The 16,959-nt window shown below is 44.7% G+C and overlaps 1 protein-coding gene across 1 annotated transcript in view; it reads right to left on the bottom strand.

Moving 5' to 3' along the window:
* FGF10 (fibroblast growth factor 10) overlaps positions 1-15,255 on the bottom strand; it is a 172,440-nt gene extending 157,185 nt beyond the window's left edge. The window contains exon 1 of the mRNA XM_075326757.1: positions 14,348-15,255. Within this exon, the coding sequence (XP_075182872.1) occupies positions 14,348-14,651 (304 nt within the window). The 5' untranslated portion in view covers positions 14,652-15,255. The remainder of the gene's footprint in view (positions 1-14,347) is intronic.
* Positions 15,256-16,959: the final 1,704 nt, after the last annotated feature.

Raw genomic sequence — 16,959 nt, 5'->3', positions numbered from 1 at the left:
AGGAGAAAAAAGGGAAAAAAAGTAGAAAAAAAGTAAAAGAGGAGGAAAAACAGAAAAAAAGGATTAAAAAAAAGACAAAAAGGAGGAGAAAAGAGAGAAAAAGGGAAAACAAGAAAAAAAAGGAGAAGAAAAGAAAAAAAGAGAGAAAAAAGGAGGAAAAAAGAGAGAAAAGAGAAATAGTGAGAAAAGAGAAAAATAGAGAAAAAAAAGAAAGAGAAAACAAAGGAGAAAAAGAGAGAAATAAAAAGAGAAGAAAGGAGGGAAAAAAAAGAGAGAAAAAGAAGAAAAGAGGAGAAAAAAGGAGGGAAATAAAAGAGAGAAATAAGGAGAAAAAGGGTGCATATTTGTCTCAGCCAAGTAGCAGATGCAATGAGACGTCTCCTGATGTATGTCACACGCGGGACTACTTACACTTGCTATTTGCTGGGATACATTTACAACACTTTTGCGATTTCGAAAATGTTGCAAGATGTTTTATGCACATGTCACAAAATCCTCAAAGTTTTTGTCTCACTCACTTGGATAAGAACAGTATATACAGTGTCTCACTTGGCGATAATATTGATGGAGCATGTATAATCAGCAGTTAAAGAAAAAGAATTCCAGTACAGCATTTACTACAATATGACAACTACGGTTACTGTGGTCTGGTATACGGTATATACAATGCTGTGCAAAAGTGTTAGGCGGGTGTTGAAAAAATGCTACAAAATAAGGATGTATTCAAAAATAGAAGTAATGATAGTTTACTCTTAAAGTGAACCTGTCAGGTCCAATATGCACCCGGAACCACGAGCAGTTCTGGGTACATATTGCTAATCCCTGCCTATCTGTCCCAGCCTATAGTAGCATAGATAAAGGGATCTTTAGGAAAAGTATTTCTAAAGATTTTATATCTTGTACTAATAAGCGCAGGGACCAGTCCCAAGGACGTTATATCCCCCGACTAGTCTGCCCTCTTAGCATGTTAGTATGCCCACAGGGGTGTACTAACATGCTATTAAATGCAGCATCACCAGTGGTGCTGCGCGTACCTGTGTTCGCTGTGACCGCACTTCTGAATGCCCGGTACTTCTGGTCATGCGCAGTATATGAAGCCGGGTGTACAGGTCCCAGCTTCAGAGGGGTCTACCTGTAGTGCGCATGACCGGAAGTGTCGGGAATTGAGATGAGCATTCACAGCAAACACAGGTATGTGCGGCACCGCTGGTGACACTGCATTGAATAGCATGTTAGTACACCCCTGTGGGCGTGCTAACATGCTAAGAGGACGGACTAGTCAAGGGATATAACGCCCTTGGGACTAGTCCCTGTGTTCATTAGCATATGATAAAAGATCTTTAGAAATACTCTTTCTAAAGATCCCTTTATCTATGCTAGTGTATACAGGGACGGTTAGGCAGGGATTAGCAATATACACCTAGAACTGCTCGTGATTCGGGGTGCATACTGCAGCTGACAGGGTTCCTTTAACAATTAACGAATTGCAAAGTGAATGAATAAAGGAGAAATGTAACTTCAATATTTGGTGTATCCGCCCCTTGCCTTGAAACAGCCTCAATTCTTCTAGGTACACTTGTACAAACATTAATGAAAACATAATGTTCCAGATTAAAAATTCCATGAATATTTATTTTCCCAAAATTATCATTAAAATCCAGCAAGATATACGGTACTTGGAGGTGAGGAATAAAGACGATGCGTTTTGAACGCTAGCTGTGTTCTTTCTCAAAGCTCGATGAGAAAGAATGGAGATAAGGTTCGAAACGCGTCGTCTTTTTTTTTTCTCACGCCCCACATCTACGGTGTATTGCTGGATTTTACCAATGAAGCATTCATTGAATCTTTAATCTAAATCTTGGACTCAGGATGGTGCAGGAAGGGTTAATGCCGTGCTGCCATGAGAGGATACTCTAAGAAAAATTGATGGTTTTTCTCCTTCATTAGGTCAAAATCAGAATTTAATGTGATCTGGACCTTATGAAGGAGCAAGACATCTCCGAAACGTGTTGATAATAAAACCACCAGCAATTTTTATTGGAGTTTCCTCTCATTCACGGCAGTGCGGCATTGGGTGAGGAATAAACAAACTCTGCCATAATGGTGAGGTTGTGGAAGACAATGTCATGTCACAGGTCAAACAACATAAAAGGAATAAGCGCAGCAACAAGACACAAGGTAGTTACAGTATAGCTTCAGCAAGACCTCTCCCATGGATACTGGGTTTCAAAATGTGCTGTTCAAGTCTCATCAATAAATGGGCAAAATTGAGGACCGTAGACGCAGTGGTTGACCAAGGAAACTGCTTAGTGCAGTAAATAAGACACATCGTGGTTACTTCCCATCAAAAACATAAGATGTCCAGCAGTGTCATCAGCTCAGAAATGGCAGTAACCCATAGGACCCAGCTACACCAATACTTTTCAGAGAAGTCTGGCCAAAAGTGGTCCTCATGGAAGAATTGCAGCCAAAAAAGCCACAGATTAGATATGGAAACGGGATCAAGTGGCTCAACTATGAGCAAAAATCTAAAGCTGGGTTTACACACTGCAACATCTCAAACGACATCGCTGTAACGTCACCGGTTTTGTGACGCAATAGCGATGTTGTTTGCGATGTTGCAGTGTGTGAAACCTATCAGCGACCTGGCCCCTGCTGTGAAGTTGTAATCGTTACAAATCGTTCAGGACCATTCCTAGGTCCTTTGTTTCCCGCAGTGCAGCATGAAGTTTCAGTGTGTGAATCCTGTTCAGCGACTTTGTTAGCAACTTCCCTTTCAAAAGGCTGCTTATCAACGTCCCCAACAACCAGCTAAGTCGCTCTGCAGGTCCGGATCGCTGTTGAGTTGTTGGCCAGGTTTGCCTGTTTGAACGCTCACCAGAGACTTAGCAGAGACTTAGGGAAGTCGCAATTGCGTCACCAAACCGGTGACGTTACAGCGATGTCCTTTGCGATGTTGCAGCGTGTAAACCCAGCTTAAGAATGGCAGCAGGTGCTCTGGACTGATAAGTCACAGTGTAAAATATTTGACTGTAACTGAAAGAACTTTGCTCCCAGAGGGATGGAGAAGAGGAATAATGAAAGACGATGGAGGCTCTTTGTCAGTTTTTGGAATTACCGTACATAATAGGTCAGGATTAGTGGTGTCCTCCATGCTGAGAAATACAGACAGATACTTATCCATCATACAGGGAGTAGTGTTGAGCGGACGCGGATTGGCAAAATCCGGATCTGCGCGGTTTGAGCGGCAGATCTGAGTCCGACCTGGACGCGGGATTCCGGGTGCACGACCCGGATCCGTTTTTTGTTTTTTTTCCCCCTCTCTCTCTCTCTCTCCATCCCTCCCCGGATTCCGCTCCCCTTTAACTTCTATGGGGGCCGGATTCTGGATCGGATCCGGAATTCTTTATCAGCCCGCCGCGGATCCGCCGGACCCCGATTATTGCCAGTCCGCTCAACTCTATCAGGGAGCCATCTGAATGGCTACAAATATATTCTGCAGCAGAACAATGACCCCAAACATCCAGCCAATGTCAGTGAGAACTATCTAAAGTATAAAGAAGAACAAGGAGTCCTGGAAGTGATGATCCGGCCCCCACAGAGCCCTGACCTCAATATCATCCGGTCTGTGGGATTACATGGAGAGACAGCACGATCTGCAGAAGTCTCATACACACAAGATCTGGGGTCAGATCTCCAAGATGTTTATAAAAATCTCCCTGAGAGGTTCTCTTAAAAATTGTGTGGAAGTGTATCTAGAAGAGATGCTGTTCTGAAGGTAAAGGGCGGTCACACCAAATGCTGATTTGATTTAGATTTCTCATCCCTTCATTCATTTTTAATTGACAAGAATTAAATAGTATCACTTCTCTTTTTTCAGCGCTGGAGTGGTGCTTTAAATGTACCCCACTGCCCCCGGCTTATGTTACCCTCCAGCACCTTTATTTTTTTGTTTGGGCTGCTTTGGCCCCGCGATGCCTTCTTCTGCCTGTAACTTTTGACTGGTGAGAAGTCATAAGTTACGTCACAAGGTTTCAATGCAAGTCTATGAGAGCAAATACAAGGTTTTCATAGACTTGTATTAAGCCGTGACCTCTGGATGCTCTAGGATAGACAGATAAATAAATAGATAGACAGAGGGATAGATAGATGGATGGATGGATAGATAGAGGGATAGATAGATGGATGGATGGATAGATAGATAGAGGGATAGATAGATGGATGGATGGATAGATAGATAGAGGGATAGATAGATGGATGGATGGATGGATAGATAGATAGATAGATAGATAGATAGATAGATAGATAGATAGATAGATAGATAGATAGATAGATAGATAGATAGATAGATGGATGGATGGATGGATGGATAAATAGATAGATAGATAGATAGATAGATAGATAGATAGATAGATAGATAGATAGAGGGATAGATAGATGCATGGATGGATAGACAGATAAATAGATATTAGATATATAGAGGGATAGATAGATAGATAGATAGATAGATAATGGATAGATAGATAGAGGGATAGATAGATAGATAGATAGATAGAGGGATAGAGGGATAGATGGATAGATAGGGTACATTATATCATATTAGACCACATTTGAAAAAAAGTCAGATTCCAAATATGTGTTTGAAAAAAACATCAAAATCTAAAATACAAGCCCAAAAATGCAAACACCCTAAATACTGCCCATGACTATAACTTCCAATTCACTTACAGTCAACATCTGTCTACAGTGATTTTACTGCCCAAAACAATGCAAAAATCTGTATTTTTTGCAAGTTAGGATAATGTGGATCTATTATATTCACCATAACTAGTGGATCCAGCTAACACAATCTAAGGACCAGCTGGATCTAGGTGACCTGACAACCGACAAACCAAAACATTAGCCTACAGCAGAGGACAACCTGGTGCCTTTTGTCAATAGAAAGAACGTTTTAAACATTACACATCCGCCCAGTTAGGGATGCCATGCATTAGTCTGATCCATGTATATAGGCAGGTGGCCATAGAAGTTAGTTGTCGCCATTTTTCTATAGGTTCCACGTCCAATCTATTGTCTATGCAGGTTATGGAGCTTGCACTCAGTAAGCAGAAGTAGCTACAAGGATAAAGATTACAGGAGGAGGCAAGAAGAAAAACTTGGTAAAACGCTGTGTAGCCAAAATGTCCATATTTGGCCCAATTTTTTGCATGTACATAAAAGATCAAGCTGACTACTGATGAACCCTCTGGGTAAGCATTATCATAGGTTTTTGTTGACTTCTAGACTATCTGCTCTTTCGGACCCAAGAAGATCCCTCTAAGATCCAGAAATTATTAGAAAATATCTCTAGACTTTGGTTCTAGTAATGAAAGTCTGGATACTTTAGGCAACCTGGCTCCTGTATTAATTTGCCCAGGGGCGAATATATCATTGGTACAACTTTCCAAGACGTTGGGGGGCCATTTCTACCTCCAAAGTAGGTGGAATTGTGAATTTTGATCAGAGGGGCCCATATGCTGTTCTGGGATAGGGGCCCTTTTTTGTCTGTGTCCACCAGTGAACCGGCGACGTTCTACCAAACAGTCCATAGACACGGGTGCTGGAAGAAAAGTTGATACATTTTGGATCCAAAAGTTCAAAGAATATTCACATCTTGTCTATAAACTCCATTTTTGTAGCCCACAGTGGCACAATCTTGGCAGCCACACAGGGGCCCAAGAGATAAGGAGGCCACATCTACCTCCAAAGCAGGTGGGATTGTGCATTATGGTGAGCCACAGAACTACAAGGGTCCCATATATATCGTTCTTTACCATGGACACTCTCCTGTCTGTGTCCGTTCCTGCATATAAAGATAATTGTTAGTGATGAGAGAATACTAAAATGTTGGGGTTATGGTTACCGAATACCTAGTACTAGTTCAGTATTTGTCACGAATAACAAACTTAATGCAACTCAACATGGAACCTGAGCATTTTTCTGGGAAATCTTTAAGAAAAATGTTCGAGTTCCCGATTGACTTGCATTAGGTTCATCCTTCGTGAGTATTCGGTAACCATAACCCAAACGTTTTAGTATTGGCTCATCACTAATAATTATTCGATTGGTAACGGCCAAATTGAGATTTAGAGGTCAAATCCTGCCTGATCCACCAAAAGCTATTGAGGTTTCTGCAATGGCGTGTCAAGCCAACGAATATAGGAGCCTGCATGGTTATAATCCACTAATAGCTGGGCAGTGTTTAGTTTGACAGATGTAGCAGAGCTGAATATGTAAGGCTGAGCTCACACGTCCTGTAATCATCCATTAGAGCGGATCCTGCAGAGATCCATTAGGAAAAAAATAATACAAACACAACTTTTTTTCCCTTTTTTAAAGAATTGATTTCAGCCGCATCTATTTTTTACCATGGGAATCTATGGAGAATGGATCCGTTAATGAATTGCTATTTAGCCATCCGTTATTCTTGCATTTGTAAAGGATCCGTTACAAATGCAAAAGGATCCATTCTCCATAGACTCCAATGTTAAAAAACAGATCTGGCAGACATAAGTTTGCCAATGGATCTCTGCAGAATCTGTTACAAATAAAAAAGATAAATAGTAAGCCATTAACAGATCCGTTTTACATAGACTCTAGTGTTAAAAAAAACAAATCTGGCAGAAATCAGTTTGCCAATGGATCTCTGCAGGATCCATGACAAATGGAAGATAAGTAGTAATCCGTTAACGGATCCGTTCTCCGTAGACTCTAATATTAAAAACTGGAAACAGGCAGAAAGCAGTTGGCAAATGGATCTCTGCAGGATCCATTAGAAATGGAATATAAGTAGTAATTTGTTAATGGAGTCATTCTCCGTAGACTCCAATGTTAAAAAAGGGAACAGGCAGAAATCAGTTGGTCAAAGGATCTCTGCAGGATCCATTACAAATGGAAAGTAACTAGTAATCCGTTAACAGATCCATTCTCCATAGACTCCAATGTTGAAAAACGGATCCAGCAGACATCATTTTGCCAACGGATCTCTGCAAGATCCATTACAAATGGAAGATAAGTAGTAATCCATTAACTGATTAACTCCATAGACTCCAATACTAAAAAAAAACGGATTGGGCACAAATCAAGTTTGCCAATGAATCTCTGCAAGATCTGTTACAAATGGACGATAAGTAGTAATTCGTTAAAGGATCCTTTCTCCGTAGACTCCAATGTTAAAAAAGGGAACAGGCAGACATCATTTTGCCAACGGATCTCTGCAGGATCCATTACAGTAGAAGATAAGTAGTAATCTTTTAATGGATCCATTCTCTGTAGACTCCAATGTTAAAAAAGGGAACAGGCAGAAATTAGTTGGCCAATGGATCTTTGCAGGATGTTACAAATGGACGATAAGTAGCAATCCGTTAACGGATCTGTTCTCCATAGATTCCAATGTTAAAAATGGATCAAAATAATAATAATAATAATAATAATAATATAATATATTAAATAATAATAATAAATAATAATATATTAAAAATAGTAATATATTAAATAATAATAATATATATTAAATAATAATAATAATAATAATAATATTAATAAAATAATCAGGCAGAAATCAGTTTGCCAATGGATTTCTGCAGGATTCATTACAAATCGAGGATAAATAGAAATCCGTTAACGGATCTTGTCTTCAATGGTAAAAAAACATAATTTTCCCAATGGCTCAGTTCGGATGATTACAGGACGCGTGAGCTCAGCCTTACACAGCATAAAGTCAGCTCTGCTACACGCGTATATAAATTCCATGAGATGACTAGGAAAGGCTACGGGAAAAGCCTTCCTACGCAGTGGAATATATTGCCAAAGGTTAGGAACCCCAAAAAAGACCCCTATCCAGTCTTCATATGGACATATGCTGAGAAAAGGGGAGGTCAAACCCATTAGGTAACTCACACCATAGGGGTTTTGTATAAATCTAGATTTATGGGTCTCTTATGAATGTAAATCTGGTGCTCGCAGAAAGCATACGCAGCAAAAAAAAAAACAAAACGGAGACTATAATGCAAATGACAGGTCCAGGTCCAAAATCTAGCGACACAAATTGTACAGAAGAAACGTATAATCACCGCGAGAGAGCGAGGCATTCCAGCAATCATCCGCCATATGTAAGCGAGTTGTGATTGCATTTCGTCACAGAATTCAAATGTATCCAAACAAGGCAAGAAAACAGTGATGTAGTCATTATTATTGTTGTGTACTTGTAAGATTTGTACATAGTACAGTATATGATCCCTTACCCCGGCCCTGCACCCTAATCAGAACCAGAGCCGCGCTCCTAAGCACAAATCAACTCTTTCTCATTTAAGATCATATACACTCCTTAAATAATAAAGGATAATTACTCTCAGACTCGGAAGATTTACTCCTGCAGATCTCTATCATCCTGAGGTTCTTTTTTTTTCTGTTTATTTAGAAACAAATGGAACATTTACAAATAAACGTTCCACGGTGAAATGGATACATAGTTGCAAATGTATAGAGAGGACTGGGAAAGGGGGTGAGAGCCCATGGGTGTCCACAACACTATAAAATATGGTGGAAAAGAGCAAAATACCGAAAAAAAAGAAAGGAACGTCAACGATATATCCTCATCCGATAGAACGGATCCTGCAGAGATCCGATGGGAAAAACGTCTGCAAACACAACTTTTCTGCCGAATCCGTTTTTTAAGACTATAGAGGACGGATCCGTTAACAGATTGCTATTTAGTCATGTTATTCTTGTATTTGTAATGGATCCATTTTTTTAAGACTATAGAGGACGGATCCGTTAACAGATTGCTATTTAGTCATGTTATTCTTGCATTTGTAACGGATCCGTTTTTTTAAGACTATAGAGGATGGATCCGTTAACAGATTGCTATTTAGTCATCTTGTATTTGTAATGGATCCGTTTTTTTTCTTACAGGATCTGTTATAAATTGAAGATAAATAGCAATCCGTTAACAAATCCATCCTCCATAGACTCCAATGTTAAAAAAACGGATCCAGTGGACATCATTTTGCTAACGGATCTCTGAAGGATCTGTTACAAATGGAAGATAAGTAGTAATCCTTTAACGGATCCATTCTCCATAGACTTCAATATCCAAAAAAGCGGATCAGGCAGATATCAGTTTGCCAATGGATCTCTGAAGGATCTGTTACAAATGTAAGATAAGTAGTAATTCGTTAACGGATCTGTTCTCCGTAGACTCCAAAGTTAAACAAATGGATCCAGCAAACATCATTTTGCCAACGGATCTCTGCAGGATCCATTACAAATGGAAGAAAAGTAGTAATCCTTTAACGGATCCATTCTCCGTAGACTTCAATGTTAAAAAAAACGGATCAGTCAGAAATCAGTTTGCCAATGGATCTCTGCAGGATCCGTTACAAATGGAAGATAAATATTAATTTGTCAACAGATCTGTTCTCCGTAGAGTCCAATGTTAAAAAAATGGATCTGGCAGAAATCACTTTGCCAACGGATCTCTGCAGGATCTGTTCCGTGTGACCTCAGCCTTAGGCCCTGTGCGTACAGTGTAGTTTTTGATGCAGTTTTGGTGCAGTTTGTGGCCCTAAACTGCATGTGTTTCCTTCCCCAGCAAAGCCAATGAGAATTCAGAAAATCTGTGGGTGCGTTGCTTCTTTTTTGCCTGCAATTTTTCCATTGAATTTAGTGAAAAAAACGCATGGGCAAAAATGCACTGAAACGCGTCAAAAACAAACCAAAACGCAGCAAAAATGCACCGAAACGTGGCAAAAAAGCACCAAAACGCGGCAAAATGCACCAAAATGCACCAAAAACGCATGCTTCTTTATACGTTTTTCGGACAAAAGTGCGTTTTTTGCTAAAGAAACAAAACTGCAGTGTGCGCACATAGCCTTAGATTGCTTCATTTGGATGCATTTATATAATGGAGAATTAAACGTCCCAGCAGGTGAAAGCCGAGTAATGAGAATACATGGTTGTATTTCTATGTCACTCTTCCCTTTTAGGTGGGATTTTGGACACATTTGGATCCTTTATGACTGATCCCGACACTTTCTATATGTCTGCAGGGATAAGCAGGGGGCTTTACAAGGACAAATGTATGAGAAGTGTTCATTTCCTCTTGTCATAACGCTGGGGTACAAGTGATACAGCATGCACCTATATCATAAGCATCATAACAAAGTGAGCACATTACAGTAGGTTATGATTTCTTGCAGTCCTATGTAAAATTTCCGATAACAATGAACTGTGCACAGCTCTGCTGTATCTGTACTGTACGCTATGGAGGAAAAAGCAAGAGTTTACTCAAACTATTTAGTAAATAATAAAGGAATAAGTACACAAATGAAATATTAGTGGTAAAAGGCGAATTGCTGAAAGCAAGTATTACATAAACATCCACAGACTAATATAGACACAAGCACCAGATCTCTGCTCCTTCTTACAGCAAATAGTGCAGAGCTCGGCATTCTGCAGATCGTCAGCTGTTGTGCAAGCCAAACACACAGTATCCTGCTGGGACTTATAGTTCAACAACAGCTGACGAGCTGCATGATGCCCTCAGCAAAGCTAATGGCTGCAATGTCCAGTAAGGTTCCCAGGTCTGCGTGCCAGGGTTTATGACCCTAGTGGAGCCTTTCTGTCCCATCAGCATGCAGACAGGGTGTCAGGACTACAATCACAGCTCATTAACCCCCTAGGATTTACCGCCTGTAAAAGGACCATTTCCACCCCCCACACTCCTAGCACAGTCTGCACTCTCTTAGTCAGGGGCACACTCCATGATATAACCATCCACACTCCCAGCACAGTCTGCACCCTCTTAGTCAGGGGCACACTCCATGGTATCATCACCCACACTCCCAGAAGAGTCTGCACCCTCTTAGTCAGGGGCACACTCCATGATATAACCATCCACACTCCCTGCACAGTCTGCACCCTCTTAGTCAGTGGCACACTCCATGATATAACCATCCACACTCCCAGAAGAGTCTGCACCCTCTTAGTCAGGGGCACACTCCATGATATAACCATCCACACTCCCAGCACAGTCTGCACCCTCTTAGTCAGGGGCACACTCCATGGTATCATCACCCACACTCCCAGAAGAGTCTGCACCCTCTTAGTCAGGGGCACACTCCATGATATAACCATCCACACTCCCTGCACAGTCTGCACCCTCTTAGTCAGGGGCACACTCCATGATATAACCATCCACACTCCCAGAAGAGTCTGCACCCTCTTAGTCAGGGGCACACTCCATGATATAACCATCCACACTCCCAGCACAGTCTGCACCCTCTTAGTCAGGGGCACACTCCATGGTGTAGTCACCCACACTCCCAGCACAGTCTGCACCCTCTTACTCAGGGGCACACTCCATGGTATAGTCACCCACACTCCCAGCACAGTCTGCACCCTCTTAGTCAATGGCACACTCCATGGTATAGTCATCCACACTCCCAGCACAGTCTGCACCCTCTTAGTCAGGGGCACACTCCATGGTATAGTCACCCACACTCCCAGCACAGTCTGCACCCTCTTAGTCAGGGGCACACTCCATGGTATAGTCACCCACACTCCCAGCACAGTCTGCACCCTCTTAGTCAATGGCACACTCCATGGTATAGTCATCCACACTCCCAGCACAGTCTGCACCCTCTTAGTCAGGGGCACACTCCATGGTATAGTCACCCACACTCCCAGCACAGTCTGCACCCTCTTAGTCAGGGGCACACTCCATGGTATAGTCATCCACACTCCCAGCACAGTCTGCACCCTCTTAGTCAGGGGCACACTCCATGGTGTAGTCACCCACACTCCCAGCACAGTCTGCACCCTCTTAGTCAGGGGCACACTCCATGGTATAGTCATCCACACTCCCAGCACAGTCTGCACCCTCTTAGTCAGGGGCACACTCCATGGTATAGTCACCCACACTCCCAGCACAGTCTGCACCCTCTTAGTCAGGGGCACACTCCATGGTATAGTCATCCACACTCCCAGCACAGTCTGCACCCTCTTAGTCAGGGGCACACTCCATGGTGTAGTCACCCACACTCCCAGCACAGTCTGCACCCTCTTAGTCAGGGGCACACTCCATGGTATAGTCACCCACACTCCCAGCACAGTCTGCACCCTCTTAGTCAGGGGCACACTCCATGGTATAGTCACCCACACTCCCAGCACAGTCTGCACCCTCTTAGTCAGGGGCACACTCCATGGTATAGTCATCCACACTCCCAGCACAGTCTGCACCCTCTTAGTCAGGGGCACACTCCATGGTGTAGTCACCCACACTCCCAGCACAGTCTGCACCCTCTTAGTCAGGGGCACACTCCATGGTGTAGTCACCCACACTCCCAGCACAGTCTGCACCCTCTTAGTCTGGGGCACACTCCATGGTGTAGTCACCCACACTCCCAGCACAGTCTGCACCCTCTTAGTCAGGGGCACACTCCATGATATAACCATCCACACTCCAGCACAGTCTGCACCCTCTTAGTCAGGGGCACACTCCATGGTGTAGTCACCCACACTCCAGCACAATATGCACCCTCTTAGTCAGGGGTACACTCCATGGTGTAGTCACCCACACTCCCAGCAGACTCTGCACCCTCTTAGTCAGGGGCACACTCCATGGTGTAGTCACCCACACTCCCAGCAGACTCTGCACCCTCTTAGTCAGGGGCACACTCCCTGTAATCGCCACCCACCGTGTATGAAGAAGGCATTCAGGCTGGGCTCCATGACATGCACTATTCACCCAGCATATTTACTGGTTACCTGTCACTCACCCTCCCTGTACTGGTCATTGACAGTCACTGTACTAGTCATACAATGTCTGCAATAATAACCCATAGTATAAAGTTTCCATCCTTGTCACTTCTTAGCCATATTCCTTCTCAGCCATAGTACTGGGTAGAGTAGTCTCCGAGCTCCGGGTACTGTTATGTCTCTGCACCGAGCCACATTCCCTGTTCTGCTTACAGCATCTCCCGCATTGGTCACCACCATTCCTGACTACTAAGGTCCCCACTCCCTGCACTGTTCACCCACCTTCCTGCACTAGTCATCCTCCATCTCTGGATGGTTTCCCTTGCTTCCATGTACTAGCTTGTACACTACACTATCTGTACTTGTCATCCACAATCTATGTACTTGTTCGTTCCCCATACACTCTGTAGTAGTTAGTTGTCCACACGATCTGGGCTGGTCATCCAGATGTCATACACTAGTCATCCAGAATTAATGTACTAAATATCCACACTCTACGTAATAGTCATCTACATTTCATTTATTAGTTAGTTGCCCACACAGTATGGACTAATCATCAACATTTCGTGTTCCAGTTGTCCACACTATCTGTACTAGTCATCCAAAATCTACATACTAGTTAGTGGCCCACACAATCTGTGCGAATCATCCACAATCCATGCGCTGGTTGGCCACACTCTAAGTCACCCAAATGTCATGCAGTAGTTAGTTGCCCCCCACAATCTGTAATAGTCAACCACAATCGATTTACTGGTTAGTTGCCTACACCATCTTTATTAGTGATTCACAATCCATGTATTGGTTAACCACACTGTCTGTACTAGTCAGCCACATGTCATGTACTGGTTACATGACCACATATGTACTAGTTAGCTGACCACACCCTCTTTACTAGTCATCCACAATTCATGTATTAGTTAGCTGTTTTACTGCATTTTCTGTCATAGTCATCCACAATCCATGTACCAGTTAGTTATTCCCCAACAATCTCTGTCCTAGTCATCCACAATCTGTGTGCTAGTTAGTTGCTCCACAGCAATCTTTGTCCTAGTTATCCACATATCATGTACTAGTTGGTTGTTCCACAGTATTCTCTGTCCTTGTCATTCACAATCTATGTACTAGTTAGTTGCTCCACAGCATTCTCTGTCCTAGTCATCCACATGTCATATATACTAGTTAGTTGTTCCCCAACAATCTCTGTCCTAGTCATCCACAATCTATGTGCTAGTTAGTTGTTCCATAGCATTCTCTGTCCTAGTTATCCACATGTCATGTACTAGTTAGTTGTTCCACAGCATTCTCTGTCCTAGTCATCCACATTTAATGTACTAGGTAGTTGACCACACTCTCTGTCCTAGTCATCCACAATCTATGTGCTAGTTAGTTGTTCCATCACACTCTCTGTCCTAGTCATCCACAATCTATGTACTAGTTAGTTGTTCCACAGCATTCTCTGTCCTAGTCATCCACAATCTAAGTGCTTGTTAGTTGCCCAGGCACTTTGTGCCACTGGTTTGCCCCCTTGCCAGGGGTGCAGGTTACTCACTGTAGGGGCAGTCATTCTTCTTGGTCCCGCTGACCCTGCCGGTGTCATCGATCTTGAGGAAATACTTGTGGAAGGAGAAGAGCTTCCTGAAGCGAATATCTCCTTGAAGGTAGTTGTAACTTCGCACGTGTCTCCCAGAGGAATAGTTGGAATAGTTAGAGGAGATCTCCGGGGGGCGCACTGACCCTCTCCCCAAGACCTCATTACAGGTGACAGACAAGGAGTAAACCAAGAACAAGAGGAGCAAAGAGCGGGGCAGGTGACATAAGCCTGGGGCACCATGTGTCAGTATCCATTTCCACATTGTACTGAGGCTGAGGGCTTCAGAAGATGCCTCATGGAAAGACACATAATGAAAAGATACAATCCAAGGTGGGGTGATCTGGGACCTGGTGACCACTGACTCCCAGGACTCTGCTCTGTGCTGGAGACTTTAGGGCATCACCATCCATAACTCCTTAGGAGACCATCCACAGCTGAGGTTCCTCCTGGCGCCTGAAGACCCTCATCCAGAAGATGCTGCTGGCTTGCTCTGCCCTGTCTGCTCTACTTCATACACCCACTTTCCCGGCAGGCTCGCAGCATGTAAAAGTCTGCAGTGCCTGGAAAAAGAGAGATGACATGTTCACTTCCCCCCCAAAAAAAGTCTTAATCCACGGACAACCCCACTCCTCCGCCTCCGCCTGGAGATGAGCAGTCTGCTCTGCTGTAGACAAGTTGGAAGCTGAAGTGTAAATGACAGTGATTACAATGCAGAGGTGGGATGTCTCTTGGTGGGGTCAGGCAGAGGTGGTCATCTGAAACCCAGGAGTTAAGGGGGAGTCCCCGAGGAGGGGAGGGGGATGCTCCTGAAGGCTGGATACAGACAGAGATCACTGATCCCTTGCACTGATCTGGATGCTACTAATTGCTGCTAAACTCCCAACTTCTCTGAGCTGCTGCCCACCAGCACTGCACTCAGCCTGAGCACGGAAAGCAAGCCCCACCAGGGAGCCCCTGCCTGTGCTCTTGGCAGTGAAGTGCTCCACCTGGAGATTGTTTTACTCCCCTCTACTAGAGAAATGGTGCAGACAAGCACAGGACAGGGTGGATGGGAAAAGAAAAAGGGCTTCCTATTGTTAACCCTTAAGTGCCCCCAGACTGCAAGCATTAGTGTTACAACATCCCTCAGTGCTGGAGTCAGGAAATAATCATGCTTCAGAATAATCAAGATTAAAAGCCTGGAGACCCAGACCACCAAAGACTGATCTGCAGAGGGGCACAGGAGCCAAGACACAGGGGCACAGGAGCCAAGACAGAGGGGCACAGGAGCCAAGATAGAGGGGCACAGGAGCCAAGACAGAGGGGCACAGGACTAAGACAGAGAGGCACAGGAGCCAAGACAGAGGGGCACAGGAGCCAAGACAGAGGGGCACAGGAGCCAAGACAGAGGGGCACAGGACTTAAAACAGAGGGGCACAGGAGCCAAGACAGAGGGGCACAGGAGCCAAGGCAGAGGGGCACAGGAGCAAAGACCGAGGGGCACAGGAGCAAGACAGAGGGGCACAGGAGCCAAGACAGAGGGGCACAGGAGCCAAGACAGAGGGGCACAGGAGCCAAGACAGAGGGGCACAGGAGCCAAGACAGAGGGGCACAGGACTTAAGACAGAGGGGCACAGGAGCCAAGACAGAGGGGCACAGGAGCCAAGACAGAGGGGCACAGGACTAAGACAGAGGGGCACAGGAACCAATACAGGGGCACAGGAGCCAAGATAGAGGGGCACAGGAGCCAAGACAGAGGGGCACAGGACTAAGACAGAGGGGCACAGGAGCCAAGACAGAGAGGCACAGGAGCCAAGACAGAAGGGCACAGGACTAAGACAGAGAGGCACAGGAGCCAAGACAGAGGCACAGGAGCCAAGATAGAGGGGCACAGGAGCCAAGACAGAGGGGCACAGGACTAAGACAGAGAGGCACAGGAGCCAAGACAGAGAGGCACAGGAGCCAAGACAGAGGGGCACAGGACTAAGACAGAGGGGCACAGGAACCAAGACAGGGGCACAGGAGCCAAGATAGAGGGGCACAGGAGCCAAGACAGAGGGGCACAGGACTAAGACAGAGGGGCACAGAAGCCAAGACAGAGAGGCACAGGACTAAGACAGAGGGGCACAGGAGCCAAGACAGAGAGGCACAGGACTAAGACAGAGGGGCACAGGAGCTAAGACAGAGAGGCACAGGAGCCAAGACAGAGGGGCACAGGACTAAGACAGAGAGGCACAGGAGCCAAGACAGAGAGGCACAGGAGCCAAGACAGAGGGGCACAGGAGCCAAGACAGAGGGGCACAGGAGCCAAGACAGAGGGGCACAGGAGCAAGACAGAGGGGCACAGGAACCAAGACAGAAGGGCACAGGAGCCAAGACAGAGAGGCACAGGAGCCAAGACAGAGGGGCATAGGAGCAAGACAGAGGGGCACAGGAACCAAGACAGAGGGGCACAGGAGCCAAGACAGGAGCACAGGAGCCAAGACACAGGGACACAGGAGCCAAGACACAGGGGCACAGGAGCCAAGACAGAGGGGCACAGGAGCCAAAACACAGAGGCACAGGAGAAAAGACAGAGGGGCACAGGAGTC

Source organism: Anomaloglossus baeobatrachus, chromosome 1 (assembly GCF_048569485.1).
Source record: "Anomaloglossus baeobatrachus isolate aAnoBae1 chromosome 1, aAnoBae1.hap1, whole genome shotgun sequence".
In the NCBI taxonomy this organism is placed as follows: Eukaryota; Metazoa; Chordata; class Amphibia; order Anura; family Aromobatidae; genus Anomaloglossus; species Anomaloglossus baeobatrachus.
The sequence above is the reverse complement of the archived record's forward strand: the minus strand, read 5'-3'. Positions and strand labels throughout refer to the sequence as shown.